Raw genomic sequence first — 18,036 nt, 5'->3', positions numbered from 1 at the left:
ACTCCCAGTAGGCTTTGATTCCTAGGATCTTTATAATGATTACAACTGTATTTGCAAAGCCAAAAATTGACAATGATTGTGAGAAATGGTCACATAAGGCACTAACAAGGTGCAGCATCCCCTTTAAAAGAGTTCATGCAGGTACACTAGGTAGTTTTCAAAGACAGGATATGCATTTATTTTTAGCAGAAAAATGTTTACTACAATGTCTGATTAGGTAGCATAGTTACAGTAACACTAATATAACGCACTAATGAAGTAGGAAAAGTTATATATTGTATGTAAATGTTTTGTAGTTTTTCAATAATTTTTCTAAAAGTCTAAAAAGTAATATTTCAAGTTTGAACCATAAAACAAACCTATCATATCGTACTTCACTTCAAATACCACCAACCACCTGCTTATTTATAAAAGAAAGTTACCACTCACTGTATTTAGTACATAATGCATCGTACCATGTATTTATTTCCATTGTAATGTTTTTTTCTGTTCCTATAAATTAGTCAATGCTCATTAAGAGAAGACCATCATTCTTATTCATGAGCTTTTCGATACATTTCCACAGCAGCACTTCAACTGGTATATGCGTGGCTTAGAGCATTTTCAGGATGTAAAGTAGTTATTATGATAATGTTTACCATTGAATTTGCAATATAATCTTTATAAACTGAGCCCAGCAAGAGTGATAGAAAGTATTTTCTATCTCTAACTCAGCTGGTAGTATTGATAGAAAACAGCAAAGTCATTATAGGCTGAAATGATGTATGAGAAATCAAGAAAAAATAGACAGGAATTAAACGAATCTTGGGGAACTGAAAAGAGGGACAGAGCGTATACGTGGGTGTCACTCTGCTTGGTAAAACTGAACAAGATTCTGGAGAATATAATAATACATACATTGTAAAGGGCAGAGGCAGGAGGAGGGCAGCTTCTACTTACAACAGCAGTTCAGTTAATTTTTCTCTAGTACAAGACAGTCAAAAGAAAAATAGCAGTAATAAAAAGGAAATTGCACTGTTTTGATCATTCAAATCAAGAATTATAGTATTTGTATGTATTGCAAGTTATAGGCACATTGAAGGGTAATGTCATATGAACTGCAGTTTGCTCTTCCCAGCACTTCATTTTTTACTGTTTTCATTAGTCTATTATGTACTGTATGTACTAAGCAATTCACTAATGTCTTTCTTCTTAGAATATTGTCTATTAGAATGCTGCAATGCTAACTATCCATTTCTGACGAAAAATAAATTAGCATTCAGGAATACCTTCAGTTATTTCAGAAGAATTTTGGTTTTCGCATAATACATTGGCAATGACCTGCAAAGTACCTGTGCTATTTCCATGAACTCTTTAGTTCAAGGCAGTTGATAGAACAGTTGTATTATATACTTAACAGCAAAAGATACTCCTCACTCCATTTACACATACTGTATATGATTCTTGGAGAAAAAAAAGATACAGATTTTTAGATTTAAGATTACATGTTTTACATCATTTTGATAAATTGCAAATTCATGATTGGTAAAGATACAGTCGTGCCTTTGATCATTGAATAACACTAAATCACATCATTAATGAGTTGATTGGGTACTAGTTATGATGTTATTTAACCTGTTCAATATCAAGACTGGTGAAAATCAAGAAAGAAACGAATGCTGCCAATTAACAACTATTATAGTTATCATTGTCATTGAACAATGCCTTTGAGCCATTGGAATGTTGTCACTAAATCATCTTTAGTGATGAATCAAGGGATAGTGCACACCAGCTTGATGAATAAAAAAGTGTGCACAGATGTGCCAGATGATACTCTGGCAGGTCTAGGTGCGATGGTCTGGAATGTGCTTATTGTGATTGCTAGCAATATGACTGCGTGCCTCTACATGAATAAAGTCCTGGGATCTCACTTGTTGCCTTTCATGATGATATTCCAGCAGTATAACACATGTACTTGTGCTGCTCATGTAAGACACAATTTTGTGTTAAATGTGTCATAACCCCACTGCTCAGTGGGACTATTAGCAAATTAGGGGTTGTATAAGAGAACCCACTTGTTGGGCAAGAGGAGGCTGAGACCCAGGGGGAATGCAGGCAGCATGCTGACTGAGACTCCAGAGAGGTGATGCACACAGGCAGAGGTTCAAAGCTGCAGGTGGGATAGTGGTGTAACAGGCAGAGACTCTGAGCTGCACTTCCAGGCAGCCACACTTCAGCCGCTGAGCTGCAGCTACACAGCTGAGGTGGAGACATGTGAAAGCACCAAGGGGCAGACCAAGTGGGATGGTTAGGTAGACATGAAGTTGTAGCACTGGAGGTAGGTTCAGGAGTCAGGTGATTTGGATCAAACATGGGGAGATGTAAACCAAGCCAGGGGAAGGTCAGGGATACAAAGCAAAACACAGTAGACATAGCTAGGGAGGAAGCTTGGGAATACAGAGGCACAAAGTCCAAGCTTTGTAACAGAGCCCATTGCAGAGTGTGATCATCCCTTAAAATACCTGATATTTTTACAGGAGTGATAGTAACTGCCTCCCATATGCTTACTAAACTGTGAATGCCATACTCACCAGATCTAAGCCCAAGTAAACCATCATGGAAACATAATTTATTTTAATGTAAAATTACATTAAATTGCTACTGTATTCTTAACCTAAATATCCAACGTTTATCTGAAATCAAATTAATCTTGGGAGCAAATCAAAACCGACATATGCTGTAGGTATAGTGGGAGAAAGTATTCTAATGTTTTTTTTTATTATTTTTGATTTCTTTTTCTTATGTTATTGTTGAAATGTTCATTGGACTTTTGAGTTTTGAATACCAGTACATTTTTGTACCTTGTCCCTTGCTCTAAACTGAAATTGCTGAAATATTAGGCAGGTGCACAGTACTTACTTTTGTTGTAATTGACCATAAGCATAAAGCTTATGGATAAGGCTTTTTCATTAAAGCAAAGAAGGGAGAAAATGTTTGACTTTCTCATTTTTAAGAACTTCAAGAGCACTTGTACTGTAAGTGCTACAGAATATCACATCTTGAACAACTAACAACAAAGTCATTAATCATATAATGGCTATAAGACTTATAAAAGATCCAACAGACTTTGCATTTTAAAGTATTGTGGATATCTGGAGCAATTTACCCAGTTGTACTATTGAAGCTGATACCCTGGCTTCTTTCAAGAAACTGAATGTGATCCTCAGACCAATAAGCTACTAGTAATCAAATGAGGCAGAAGGCTTAATTGTCCCTATCTCATGTTCAATAGCTCTTTCTTTCCAAAGACTAAGATAGTCTCCAACCATAACTTACATAATTCATTTGATGCATCTTTAATATTAAGATTAACTTACACTTTGCCAAAAAAAAAACAGCTTATTTAGAATTGCCTTTTTAATGCAGAAGCTTCCCAGCCTTTGATCAAATGAAGAAATCAATTAGCAGGTGTCAGAGTTAATTTAAAATGTATTTAATGAAATAAGTATTTAATTAAAGAGGAACAAAAAACTAAATACAGTGTATAGTGAAATATTTGAAACTCACAATTGACTGTAGAAAAGGTTAAATAGTGTGAATGCTAGCTTGGTAACACACATTGCATTTAGTACTGTACTAATATCTTGCAACCTAATTTCCCCCTTGGGATTTAATAAAATGTATCATATCATATTTATACACAAAATTTATTTTAAATGAAGCAAGTACAGCCCATGTGTATAGTGACACCAGAAATCAGACCAACTGTTCAGCTGTATTTTTAGATTTTTCCACAGGGAACAGGTACTTTTATGTTGCTTTAGACAATAAATTAAGACGATACCATACTGTAGGTCTGTGATGTGCAGCTCTGTTCATTTTGAAAAACACAAAACAGATTCCATTTTGCTACTATAGACACTGACATTTTAGTTATTACTATATGTAGTAGAATATGACAAATATGAAATCTAAGCTGCTACCAGAGGGATGGATGGAAATGACTTGGATGTCTATTGGAACAAGAATAAAAATATACACAGGTCTATGAAGTCATTTGGATCAGACTCTTATAGAGAATAGGAACATATCACGTTATAACACTGATCCATACTGTAAAAAGTAAACATTTGAATTATATATCAGTCATTTGTTACATTTTGCAACTCTGTTATACATGTAATGTCATGGCAGTTTAAAAAAAAAGATGCATGTCCTAAAAGCAAGAAATGAATATGCTGTTAGCTTTTTGGAAATATGTGTGTAAAATAAGCATTTCCTATATTTTGAACCAAATTCATCAATTCTTTAATGAGTGATTCAGAAGCCTAGCAGATAGTGACTAATTTGTTGAGAATGAGAAGGAACTCATACAGTACTGAATAAATGTTTCACACTAACATTCAATAAAGCAATTACAAACAACTCACCCCAGGTTAAAGAAGAGCTATGCAAGCTGGAACAAATGTAACATTATATAATTTGAAAGTGTTTAAAAGTAACAGGTCACCAGGGCTCAAAAGGGTTTTTGTAAATGTCTGTAAAAAAAGTGAGGAAAATTAAAGAAAAACCAAGAGAGAAAAGCACAGGCAAATTTATCATACATTACAGATGAAACTATGAAAACTACAATTAGTTTTAATGTGATTCTTTTTATGGTAGCCATGTTAAGGAATAGGCAGATGTTTCTAGATTTTTGAACAAGCAATATGTTAGATTTCCAGAAAGATTTTGTTTAGAAAAAGTTCCTGCTTAAGCAGGTCAGCTGGCCAATATTGTGTCCTGGTTGTGTCACTGTTGTGAGAAGTATATGGACAGTACATAATAATAGTGCCTTTTACGATACTAACATCTCTGGGTGATTCTGATTTACTGCTGATCTCTGGTTAAGGATGCAATAGCACATGGAGGACCTGAGCAAAAGACCTTACTTAGGTTCATAGCATGCATTCCTACATGTATATAACAGTATAGAATTACATAGTAGCCCTTGTGTTCAGCATACTTCCAATCCAGTTCAAACCAGCTCTAAATGTCGACCTTATAAAATATTGCATCTTCTGCAGGAAAGGTGTATACAAAGTACACAGAGACCCTCTCAACAATGTCATTATATGTAGCAAAGCATGCATGAAGTGTATGAGTATGTGAAAATACATTATAATTGATGCATTGATACAGTGGTTTAAGATGTACTGTAGCTTATAATTCTCTATCGAAGAGACCATGTCTCAGACATAGTGTGGTTTTTAACAGTATATTTTTTAGCTGTATTCTGTTTCTCCTGGAAGAGTTGATTTGCTTCATTGCCCTTCTGCAAAGGTGTCTCAGGTTTTTTTTTTACTTATGCCTTAGGTGATAGTGATGCATGATAGCTGATTTAGTTGTACCAAGCAGAAGGCTCAGTCTAACTTTTACACCTACAGTATATGATAAATATTTTTGGAATACAAAAAAACATTTAAAATAATTCTGTACCTTACTTTTAAAAAGTTTTAAAAGTATAAAGTCTAGTTGAAATGAGCAGGTCCTATTTTTAGACCTCTTTTTACCTGTACAGTGTAAGAAAAAAGCCTGTAAGCTGGACAATTTGAAACATCAAAACATATGAGACAAGGACTGACATGAAATATGGTTTTGACAACTGAGCAACATACCCAGTTGTTTTGGCTGATATAAGACAAGTGTGGTAGATAGGATGTTTATAAGATTTATAAGATGTTAATATGTTTGTGTTACACTCGTAAGTCAATAAGTTGCCATTAAGACTAGAATTCAGTCCTAGTGAGCAAATCAGACTTTTTTGATGTATTTTTAATGATTCTTTTGTCCGTCTATGTGCATTTTCTTAGGTTTCTGAATACTGCCATATTTATTAGTTCAGATCAAGATTAGTTGGTTTTTTTGCTCAGTACAGTTGTTTAATAAAAATGAGCGAATATGTGAGCACTTTATATAGTTAAGTCTTTTACACCCTCTTTTGTCTTTTTATGTTTTCATAAAGTTTACATAATGCCTATTTGTGCACAGTTTTTAGCCTTCTGTAAGCAAAGAAGGCCATACATATATATTACTGTATATATATGCAGTATATACCATATGGTAATATTGAAACCAGTTTTATACTTTTTTTTTCTTTTGGAGGTGATCTACAGTAATCTATTATAATTTTTCTGTCCTCTAAACTGATGCAATCTATTACTGAAAATTCTAACAATTAAGATTGCAAATTTGATTCAATTTTTTTGTGGAAATTAGGAAATAATTCATTTATACTAGATTAACAACATTCTAAACCAAACAGATGTAAATTCATATAATGAAAGAGACCATACTAGTTTCCTTAAATTAATGCTTTGACACTTTTTTAAAAAGATCAACTTAAAAAATAGATTTTTAAATTTGATAGTTTATGTGCCTTACTAATAAATGTACATACAAGAAAAAATACATTTTTATTGTATTGTCTGGACAGCATAGTCTAAAATGATACATTGATATCTTACATGAGACCTGAACTAGAATATAGGTATGTTGTATTATTTTCAGAATGTATATTGCAAGGTAGTCATTCAACTGGAAAACTGAGCCATTCTGCTGGCAGCTACAGAAATGATGGATGCTTGCTTGTCATGAGAAAAAGAAAGTGAGCGAGTTCTGGTTTAGTAAGAAACAAGGATAAGTTTGCCTCATTATATAGACTAAGAAAGTTTTAATTGGCAGTCCAGGAAAAAGGAGAAACTTGAGATTTAATTAATCTGATGAAAGATATTCTAAAAAAGCATATCTACTTTAGATTGGATGCATGATTTGAAATGCCATTAATTTCCCTTGGAAAAAAAGGAGCTTATGACAAAGAAGACATGCATTTTGGTCAAGGGGCTTAAAAGTGAAAGGAGTGAAAACACTGGTTACAGTTTGAGCTATTTAAAATCAAAGCAAAAGAGTTCAAATGTTTGTGATTAATAGTGAAAATTAAGGTGAGAAATTTACACTGTGAACATTTGAAGTTGATATATACTGTAACAGACAATGAAGTCAGAGGTTAGGTGAAATCTTAGTTTTCTAGCTCTAACATCAATTTGAGATTATAAAACATGCAGTTTATTATAACCCTTGGATGAAGGGAGAATAAAATAATAGATTCCTTTGGTTAATTAATTCTTATTGTTATTACAGTATTTTCAGAAACAGGAGTAGTAGTAACAATAATAGATATCTCAAGAAAGTTTTAGATCCAATATTTCCAGGACTGGTGCAAATCCATATTTTGTGGATGGATGAGGAACCTCATTCAACTAAGTTTTACATAATTTACAATTGACATAGTTTAAATTGTAATGTACAAAATGTATTTCAGAGCAAATTGATATATCCCAAATGGATGTCCTCCCAAAGGATGTCTAACTCATTCTACTTGGAGAATTAAAATGCTAGAGCAGGAGGAGATGCCATTTTCTAGAACAATTCATAAGGAAGTGGTAGTAATAATCAGCTCAAACAGCAATATTACCAGATGCTCAGAGCATGGACGTGACATCACCAACACCCTACATCATCTTAAAAATAGTCACAAAACATCCTGGAAGCATTCACAGTCAAAAGCATGGCAACCTGACTATGTCATTGTCTGTGCCTGGAATCACAAACCTGTCCACATCACCAGAGCAGTGACAGGAACTCACAACTGCTGGACCGATCACCATTCAATTATGTCTATCATGCCAGCTCTCAAACTTTGCCTGCAGAAGAAGAACTGTCCATGGAAAATCAATAACAAAGCACTGAAGGATCCATCTTAAAGGTGAAAGCTTTAGAAAATAAATTGCAAGCCTGAACAAAGAACAGAGAAAATGTTTTAAATTGATTTGCCTTCTCTTGTCAAAGGAAAAAATAAAGTTTTTTCCATATATCTAAGATATATTTTTACTAAGATAAAAATGTTTGTTACCAGTAGTATAAATGTTATTTGAACATAAGGACTTGCAAAATCTGTGACATCTTTATGACATCTTGACACTTCACTGTTGTAGTACAGTAATTACAATGAATATTTTTCTCTTGGTTTTCCCTAATATGTATTGTTTTAGATTCAGCTTAAAATTAATAATCAAAGCAATTTTAAGAACATTACGGAAGCTTATTAGCACCATGGAGAACAAAAAACTTTTTTATATGAGATAGAACTGTATCTCGTTTATACTATTTTTTTTCCTCCGTGGCGCTGATAAGCTTCTGTAGAACATATGGTGTCTTTAAACTTATAACATTTAAATTTTAAATACAATTTTCATCATATAAAAAACGTGTTAATAAGTGAGTCTATGTAAAGGTGTTGTGGTCCATGGAAGCTTAATTTCTGTTGCCATTTTTTAAATGCTTTTCAAAAAATTGTTTTTAAATGTCATTCTCTTAGCTGAAGCATATCTTAGCAGTTTCCACAGCTGACCTCTCATCATCTGAAATCTGTATTGTGTTCTTAGGGCCATGTAGAGACAAAAAGCCTTCTAAAAACTATAAGATTTGTTTAAAGTTTTGGAAAAGTTATTCTTTATTACACAATACTTGTTCTTTATGTGTTTTTTAATGATATGTAAGTTGTATGTGTATGTGTTAATGGAAATACAAATGTATTTATATACTTAAGTATTATTTAGATTATTTTTAAATTAAAGAAATAAAATACACGTAAGAATGTAAAGGTTCATTTTAATTATGAGTGCACCATGAAAGTCAAATTAAAACCTATGTATAGATACAAACTCATTGTACATTTTATTTCTCTGTGCTATGTCACAGCTTCTTAATTTATCAGGTTTTGCTTAGAATGGTGAAATTTATACTGTAAGTATGTACAAGGTTATAATTTTACTGTAATTTGAATTACTGAACATCAGTCTTAGAGCCAACAATAAATTAATCATCTTTACTCAATGTGTGTTTTCACAGTTCCCCCGAAGATATATGAGATTTCCTCTGATGTTATTGTAAATGAGGGCAGCAATGTCACACTTTATTGCCTGGCCAACGGGAAACCAGAGCCCACAATTTCCTGGAGACACATAACCCCATTAGGTGAGTATGAAACAAGCACAATATCATAGACACACAATATCTTTTAATTGGGACAAGTCATCTCCCAAACACATAACGTGTAAAATCCTGTCTCATAACAGTCTCAGAAACTTTTTCCTTCTGGGAATGTAGAAGGTATACCAATAAAAAGAGTCTCACAAAACTATATATATATATAGTTCAGGTGGGAAGCTGTGTTAGCATGCATAGTCTGCAAAGGAACAAGTAATAGGTTTATTCTATGCTAAAGAGAAGAGAGAAAGCACAACGTTTAGGCGGTGAAGCCTTCTTCAGGTGTGAGATATACAGATGCAGCCATTCAAAGTGCGCGGTACAGACACGTAACGGAGGTAATTGGCTACGGCGTCGCGCATTGTGACGCACTATGACGCGCGGTACTGCGGTACGTGATTGGTTGACCGACAGGGGCCGACAGGGTCCGTTGGTCTGTCGTAGAAAGATTTACAGTAAACGTCTTTAGTGTGCCCGTTGTAGTAGTTGTAGTATTGAATATTTATATGGAATTTTACCACCGAAGGGAAATCTTTGTACCTGAGCATAAAAAGAATAGGAGCATACTGCAACGCGTGTGAAGGCCACTTTATTTTACATATCACCTTTAAAAGTGGCGTCTCAAAACAATACAGTAGATGTAAACCACAGATTACAAAGTAAATACACAGACAAACGCAAACGCATTTTTAATAAGATGCTTTTATTCGTTCATAATCCGACGATCTCAGGAAGACTAATGGGGTTCTGGCTTTTTTTCTGGAAAACCATAACTCTGTTCTTGTCCAGATTGACTGTCAGCGCTCAGGTCTGACAGTGCTGCTCCAGCAGCGCCAGGTTCTGCGGCAGCCTCTGTTCTGTGGGCGACAGCGGGACCAGGTCATCTGCAAAGAGCAGGAACTCGATTTCTGTAATTAATGCAGATCAGTAAATCAAGGGACAAAACAGTTATTGCGCCCGGCTCCTCAATGGGCTTTGACGTGCTAATGCGTTGGTTTAACAGTCCTGGTGTGGCAATGTTTTTTATTATTGTTATAGAGAAACATGATCAGATTTTCCCCGGTTCAGAAAAAAAGATCTAAAGTACTGTACTAGTTTGTCACTCTTCTCATCCCCTCTTTGCTAAATGGCTTTTGAATAGAGTCATATGAAGACAGAGGTGAAACAGCCCTACACAGCCCTGTCGCAGTACACGAATATAATTATATCTTATTAATTTCTTTAGATACGCTATTCTTTTAATACAGTCTTTGCTTTGCTCTAGAGGATCCTTGTGATATTTCGAGCTCTGGTTGAATGATAAGTGTCGCAGTTTAAATAATTTTCGTAGTTAGAAATTATGAAACGCTCTGTTAAAAGCAAGGGAGTTTTTATGTCCGTTGCAGTTTTTTTGCAACATGAATATAATTATATCGTTATTAATTTCTTTAGATACGCGATTCCATATTTTATTCCCTATTAATCAAATTCTAAATTCTAAAAGTATGCTTGTTGACTCCGGTATCACGTTAGTTAAAGACTTTGATGCTTAAAATGTTTAGGGAGAAATGGAATACTGGTGTGTATGTTTTCTGTAAAGTAGCGAGACCAGCCATATACTGTATGTTTAAGTTCCAAAATTAATATCATTTATGGCCTTCACACGCGTTGCAGTATGCTCCTATTCTTTTTATGCTCAGGCACTAAGATTTCCCTTCAGTGGTAAAATTCCATATAAATATTCAATACTTAAACGGGCACAGTTAAGACATTAAATATACATATACATACTGTATACAGTACAGTTTGCATACGGTAATATGTTTATGTTCCTAAATCAATCTCTTTTATGAGCACGTGAAAGGCATGGTGAATCGATTCTAAAAAATTACTGCACTTTGGATGATTGGAAACAAATGCGTGATTGCGAAATGTTGTGGTGTTACTTTTACAAAGACGGTCAATGAAAAAAGAATGTTCACCAGGGCAATGCTTTGAGTTTACACTTACAGCTTGTCCAAGGTCATTCATTATTAATACTATTAGTAATATCTTCGTTAAAGACTTTGATGGCGACATACCAAACGTGAGAGGTAGCTCCACCTTGCGGAAATTCCGGATTATATTATTTTGCTTGCGGTATTATAGGAGAATTTACGGTAACTAGCGGTATTTACCGGTAACTCGTGGTAGACTGCGTACAGCGCACCGGAAAATAATGCGGTATCGCCCGCGCATTTTGAATGGCTGCATCTGTACATACATACATATATATGTGTGTTTGTAGTTATCTCTGTATATAAAGTATATACAATAAAAAATAATCCTATACAGACAAGCATTACATGTGCTACAAATGAATAATTGAAACCAATAGAAATCATTGCATTTTTAATGTCTTGTGGATGTAAATCTGTTTTGATGTTTGACAACATAATTGCTAGATAGATATCAATTGATCAGACTTCAGATTTCTATTTACAGATAGTTTAGAAACTTCAAGATTCAAAATCTTTAAAAAAGGAATTTAAACCCTTTATACCCCGCCCCCAAAATGGAGGTCAAGGTCAATGACCTCTTGGAATGGATGTACTGTTTAATATTTTGAATTATCTTGGTAAGCATAAACAGCACAAACTTGTTTAGGGTCTTGAATTAAATAGAACACCCTGACAATCCCTTCTGAACCTTCATACTTTGAGTAATGCCTACTCAGTATAAATAAATATCAAAAACACAAACTGGAAAAAGGCAATATCTCAAATTGTGGAACACATAGGATGAAAATGTCTTCTCTAATTTGTCTTCTAACTTGCATAAAACGTTGAGAGTGATTTAACAAACAATATAAAAATGGCATACATTTTTATGATGGCTAGTCCGGGAATGTTTTTCTCCTCCTTACTGGAGATGTGAAATAGACAGCAGATTAAGTGCATTTGAAAATGTTCAGGTATGGTATACATGTTTTAAGTCAAAATTTAACTTCTGTACCTCTATGGAAAGGTGGGTGAATTAGATAAGGACCCGCAGTTATGAATTAGTATTTTTTATAAATCACAGCCTGGAGGGCCAGTGTATTTGCAGGTTTTGTGGGTCACTTCAAAACACTGCAGAGCTGGAAAAGATTTTTGAATTAATTTCATTTGTAATAATAAATAATCAATAATGATCTGATTTGCATTGCTATGAAAGGAAAACCTTCTGATAAATCAGCCCCCCAGGGCCACAGTTGCCTATCCCAGGTATAGTATATGATAATATGGGGTTATTATTTAAGGAATTTATTAAATGTACTAGAGACATCCATAATTTTCGTTAGTGTAAGAAAAAACCTTAGAGCATGGTATGTTTAGGATTGGTGTTGAGAAAAGGGGACAGGAGAATTGAAAATACAAAGGGACCATGTGGACAAAAATGGTAACATTTTATTAGAAAATGTTAATTTTAGTGTATAATTATAATGTTTGAAAACCTACAAAAGGGTTTTTGTATTTGCATTTCAAACAAATAAAAGTGTTTATTTTCTGAAATGTTTGACAGGTGTGAACAATAGGTATTCAAAACAAGTCAATCACGACAACTTTTAAACAAGCATGTTCTAATTTGATCTCATTGTGCATACTGTATGTTCATGCTAACACTAACAGCTGAAGAGTTTTATGTTAGCCATTTGGATAGTTTAGCATTTTGCAGGATTGTCATTGGACTTCTAATGCCAGTGGAACACAGAAAGGTCACAAAAAATTAAAACTGGTATTATGTTGGCATAAAACTCTTAATATATTTGATCATTGCAATAACCTTAAATGTAATTAAATAATGTTTGTATTTGACCATTTGGGGGAGAGAAAAGCAATAGAAATGTATAACTGCATATATAAGGTTACAAATAAAAAAAGGTTTTCATAAGAAGATTGAATAATAATCTTTGAAGTATGAATTTAACATATTAGGGATGGATCTCAGCAATCCAATAACAGGATTGTCACTATCAATTTACCTCTTCTTGTAGATATCATCATAGATAATAATAGTACACAATCTAACTGTTTGTAAAAGACAATAATTAGTGTCCTATGAAACTGATTTCTTAAGTAAAGGTGCAAATGAGGAAGGGGCATTCAGCTTGTGTAGCTCATTTTGTTGCAAGTGGCTAATTAATCCAACAAAGTCAGCCTGCTGTTTCTTGATATATCTTATGACATACTGTAAGCCTCAACATGGCTGGGTAGCTTCATCCAGACTCCCACAACTTTGCATGAAGAAGTACCAGATGTTCTCAGACTGCCATTTGCTTTACGTTCTGTTTGTATTTTTTGGATCATTTTCACTGCTGATTCTAAAAAAGATCAGAAGAATCAGACTTAAAAAAACGTAAACTAATCAATGAAATAGTGACTTAAAAATATTATAACCACTGGTTATACTTTCTAGAATTGTTTATTCTGGCTCATTTTGGAAACATAAAAAGCGACAGTAAGTGGAAAAAGGCATTCCCTGATATGTTGACCTTCTCATTACAGAGACTGCAGTTTCACATTCCTTAGGAGATTGTGTTGCCATGGAATCCTCTCTCTCAATATGTATTGTTTCAGGTTCAAAGGGATCTGCGAATTTTCAAGCTGTTTATTTGCCCTGATGAAAAAGGAAAAAAAAAACAAGTTCCAGAAGAAAAAAAGTACACAGCAGTCACATAACATGCTTCAGTCTTGCTCATGTTGAATGATATAACTGCTTTGAAAAAAACGTTAGACCATCTTGTTATAAAAAAATGTTTTTTAATACACCATAGCAATAAAGGCATGTGCAAAGTATTAACAAATCAAAGGCACAAAAAATAATACATTTAACTGCATTCAAAAAACAAAATTCAATACTGTTTATATTAGAATGATCCTGTATCTTTAAACCTTTATAAAAGCATAAACAAACAGTAGCAATATATTTCCCCAAACTGATTAATTGATCTACAAGCTTCATCCAGACTATTAGTTAATTTATCCAGTTACAAGAAGTGAGCTTAATAATGGATACAACATATTATTTACAGGTATCTTCTCTCACTAAACACTAATTATGCTATTGAACCTTAAATTTGCATAGGTAGGTTTACAGCTGCTTCTGACATTTTAACTGTTCTGCAACATTTTAAAACCAATTGTAAAACAGAAACAATATTTTATATTACATACTCTCACAAAATAAATCATACATCAATGAGCAACAGTAGTGATGTAAAAGAGAGGTAACTGCAGTTACTGAAGATGGTCAGGGAACACCAATTAAAATGTTTACCTCTATCATTATATTTTATAGGAATATTGTTAAGAGTTACATTTTTAGGTTTTACAATTGTGCGTAGTTTACTTGTTAGCAACTGTAATGTATCGCTCTCTGTTAATTTTCCTAAACTTCTGGGGTCAGCAAAGGCAGAGGAGAACAGAAGTTTTTTTTTGATGGTTTGTAACTGTAATATACGGTTTTTGCTTTGCTTTTTGAAAGTTAAAATAGAAGTTCAGAGACCTAAAACAGTGAATGGTTTTGTTAATATTAAATATTTAGTTATATGTAGTATAATATTTAGTATATGTAGTTAGTAGTTATAACCAAGTGCATCGACATCAGGATTTTCAGGATTTATTGTAGATCAGGATTTTGTGTGCAACAAACAATACTTTATTTATTTTATAGTCCTTTTTAAATTAAACTAGTTCAACTTCACTACAAACTATTGATCTGCTTTAATAAACTGTGGAGGTGTGCATTGTTTTTGTTAAACTTAAACAGTAACGGGTAATGTACAGTTTTATATTTGATACTATGAATAATCTTCATGTTATTGATTAGTTAAAGCACTAAGCACTAAGGTCTTTTTGTTTTGTAGTAGGTGGAATGTTCAAATGATAACATCAGTGTTTCTGGGACAGTGTGATTTTAATTTAAAAAAATAGTTTAGTTCAGTATTTAATATAATATAATATATACCGTATCTTATCACAAGCAGTTAATGACATAGCTCACGAATGAACACAATAACATATGGACTACACAACTCAACCTACTCTTTGGGAAAGCACCTTTACTGATTAAATTACTCTTTAACCCATTCAAAGACAGTTTTTGATCATAATTGATTATCTTTGATTACCACCTGGGACTATTTAAGCATGTGCTAAAATTAAAAAAGGTTAAGTTGAAGCCTTTAAATATCATCTCAGTTCCTACCTATCTTGTTATTATTTTTGAGGTATGTTTGTCCTCCATAATGATTACAGTTTTATTATAATATAACAAGAGCTTGGGCATGGCATGGTAAGGTATGGTTAAACTGCACTGATGAGTCAAGTTTGTAGGTGCTGAATGATTTGACTGTTGGATTATGTATGAGTTTACAATGTTAAAAAAAGATTAAATAGTCTGCTGTGTGATTTTAATGTTATTATTAATTTTTCACTTAATCAATTATCCTGTATTAGCCTTTCCTCCTTATCTGAAATCTACAGTTTTGTGTATTTGCAATGCCAATCTAAGTCTGGTATGAGAGACATTCTTAAAGTCACATTCTCAATGGCTCAATTCAATATTCTGCTGTACCAATCACTTTATCTTATCTTCCTGAAATTACTGCAGTCAATAACTGTAAATGTACATGTTTTATGATCATTTTAATATTCCTTTTTTATAATAGAAATATGTGCACTAGAGTATTTTCTGCCATATTATTATAATTATTTTAATTGTTAGTTTAATTATTTGTCTTGTTTATGTTGATTTCCACAGTATGTTAGGCATACACTTTAGATATATATGGTACAGACACAGCCATCTAGAATGCACGTGGTATCCATGTGCGTGCTGCGAAAGGCACTGCTATGTACGTAGGTGACGTGCGGTCCCTCGTTCTTATTTTTCCCCCAATTGTTGGATGCAGGACTGCACTGCTCTGTAATACTAATAGGTGGAGCAGTGAAAACAGAAATATCCCAACCATCGTGCCACTGCACACCTGTGTGTTGTAAAGGTGAGGTCAAGTGTGCATGTAAAAAAACTTTTACATTAAAAAACATATTTTTGAAACATGTAAAACTAATAAAACCACTCAAAAAATCCAAAACCTGACCATCAAAATCCAGATCACTTAATTAAAACCTCAACAGGCTATTCAGAATTTTAGCTTTTTTTGGTTACACCATGAATGTGGTAATTCAATTAATTTTTATTTATTTTTGGCTTCGGAGAAAGTAAGATTTAATACCTTTTTCAAAGTGTGCCACAGATGGAAAAATGTTGGAATTGTTGCCTGAAGAGTACATGTAGTTGCATGTGGTCAATAGACAACATTGTATGTAAATCCCTTTTTAACATCACTAAAAGTGACAATTCCAAACACAATTTATCAGAATGTAACAATGCTCATAAAATTACAAATTTTATAAATGCTATATACTGTACACCATGCCGTACAAGAATTAATATTTTTGTGTACATATAGTAATAATGAAAACAGGTTGTTTTGTTTTATGTTGTAATTACAGTATATGACTATATTTCAGTGACAAAATATTTTTTTCTGTCAATACAATGGCAAACATAATCGTGATTCTACTATTTATTGTCTAATATTGTCATTCACAAATAATGGCATTAGGTATAGAAACAGGTAGAATTTTAGCATTTTCCGAATGAAAAAAAAATGCATCTGCTTTGTTGAATTAGGCCAAGTTTCATTACACTAGTGTATTTACAATACCTACGTGTTTGTTGCCTAGGTTTTTTAGATTGGAATTTCTTGATTCTTTATTTTGAAACTTAATCCCCACCTAATAGCAGATACTACAAATATCAGAATCTCCTGACAGCAAGGAATATTTCTACAGACAAAAAGACAATGGGTCATTAGAATAAAAAAGTTTATAGGTCAATTTACATGACAAAAGCACATGTAATTTAACTCCAAACATCTTTTTGCCAACTATTGGCTTTTTGAATGGGGCCAGGGAAATGAAAAGCAGCTTTTGTACTGATCTGGGCTATATAGTTGTGAGAAAAAGTTTGTGAACCCTTACGAATTATATGGATTATATGGATTTATGCATAAATGGCTCCTGAATGTGTTCTGAGTCTAAGTCATAATAATAAATAAATAAAGACTGTCCTATTTAACAAACAACACACACATATTGCCATATCTTTATTAAACAAGTGGTTTAAACAATCAAGGTCAGGAATACAATCACATAAGAGTCATGTGATGCCATTCACCTTCAGAATTAAACTAAAAGTAAATACTTGTAACTGGTAAAAATAAAATTAACATAAGAAAACTTTTTCGAAAAAATTTTCCGTTACACAGCAGGGAATATTTCTAAAGACAAGTAGAAAATGTCCCGTTAAAATAACCAGTTTCTGTTTATTTCTGGCAAATTTCCATGATAAGGATCTCATGCAATTTAATGCCAAATAGCTTTTTGCCAACTGCTGGGAATGCTTTGAGCAGGAGCAGGGAAATGATAAAAATGAAAATCCTCTCTCCTCAAACTGCTGGATTATTCTAAAATCACAGTACATTTTGCAAGGTGTGAAAAGTGAAAAATAGTAGACAATATTTTTTTTTTCAAAATGCTTTTTGTTATATGATAACATGGTTTCAAATAAATGGCAAAAAGGGGTAACCAAATTGTTATTTGCCACTATTATTACGCTGGGCAAATGTTCCGAGGTCAAATTCTTCCAGCACAGGGGTACCTGTAAAGCATGATGATGGCACCAAAATCTTTTTAAAGCCCTGGCCAAATATGAAGACAGTACGTACAGTTATAATACAAACTGAATTAAAAACTACACATCCCAGTTACCATGGTGGTGGTTGTGATCATTGCGTTTAACCAACGAAACATGGTGAAAAATCAGTCACATGACTTTTGGGCAGAGTTTTGAAAGCTTAACCTATCACCAACAAAGCGAAATTTACACAATAGGCTACCTCAA

The 18,036-nt window shown here is 33.4% G+C and overlaps 1 protein-coding gene across 3 annotated transcripts in view; it reads left to right on the top strand.

The window, feature by feature from the left end:
• Positions 1 to 18,036, top strand: part of negr1 (neuronal growth regulator 1) — a 514,135-nt gene that overhangs the window by 251,207 nt on the left and 244,892 nt on the right. For all 3 annotated transcript variants that reach the window (XM_006634980.3, XM_015355743.2, XM_015355742.2), the window contains exon 3: positions 8,929 to 9,054. In XM_006634980.3, the coding sequence (XP_006635043.1) occupies positions 8,929 to 9,054 (126 nt within the window). The remainder of the gene's footprint in view (positions 1 to 8,928; positions 9,055 to 18,036) is intronic.

Source organism: Lepisosteus oculatus, chromosome 9, assembly GCF_040954835.1.
Source record: "Lepisosteus oculatus isolate fLepOcu1 chromosome 9, fLepOcu1.hap2, whole genome shotgun sequence".
NCBI classification, from domain to species: Eukaryota; Metazoa; Chordata; class Actinopteri; order Semionotiformes; family Lepisosteidae; genus Lepisosteus; species Lepisosteus oculatus.
This window is presented reverse-complemented; position numbering and strand designations above follow the sequence as displayed.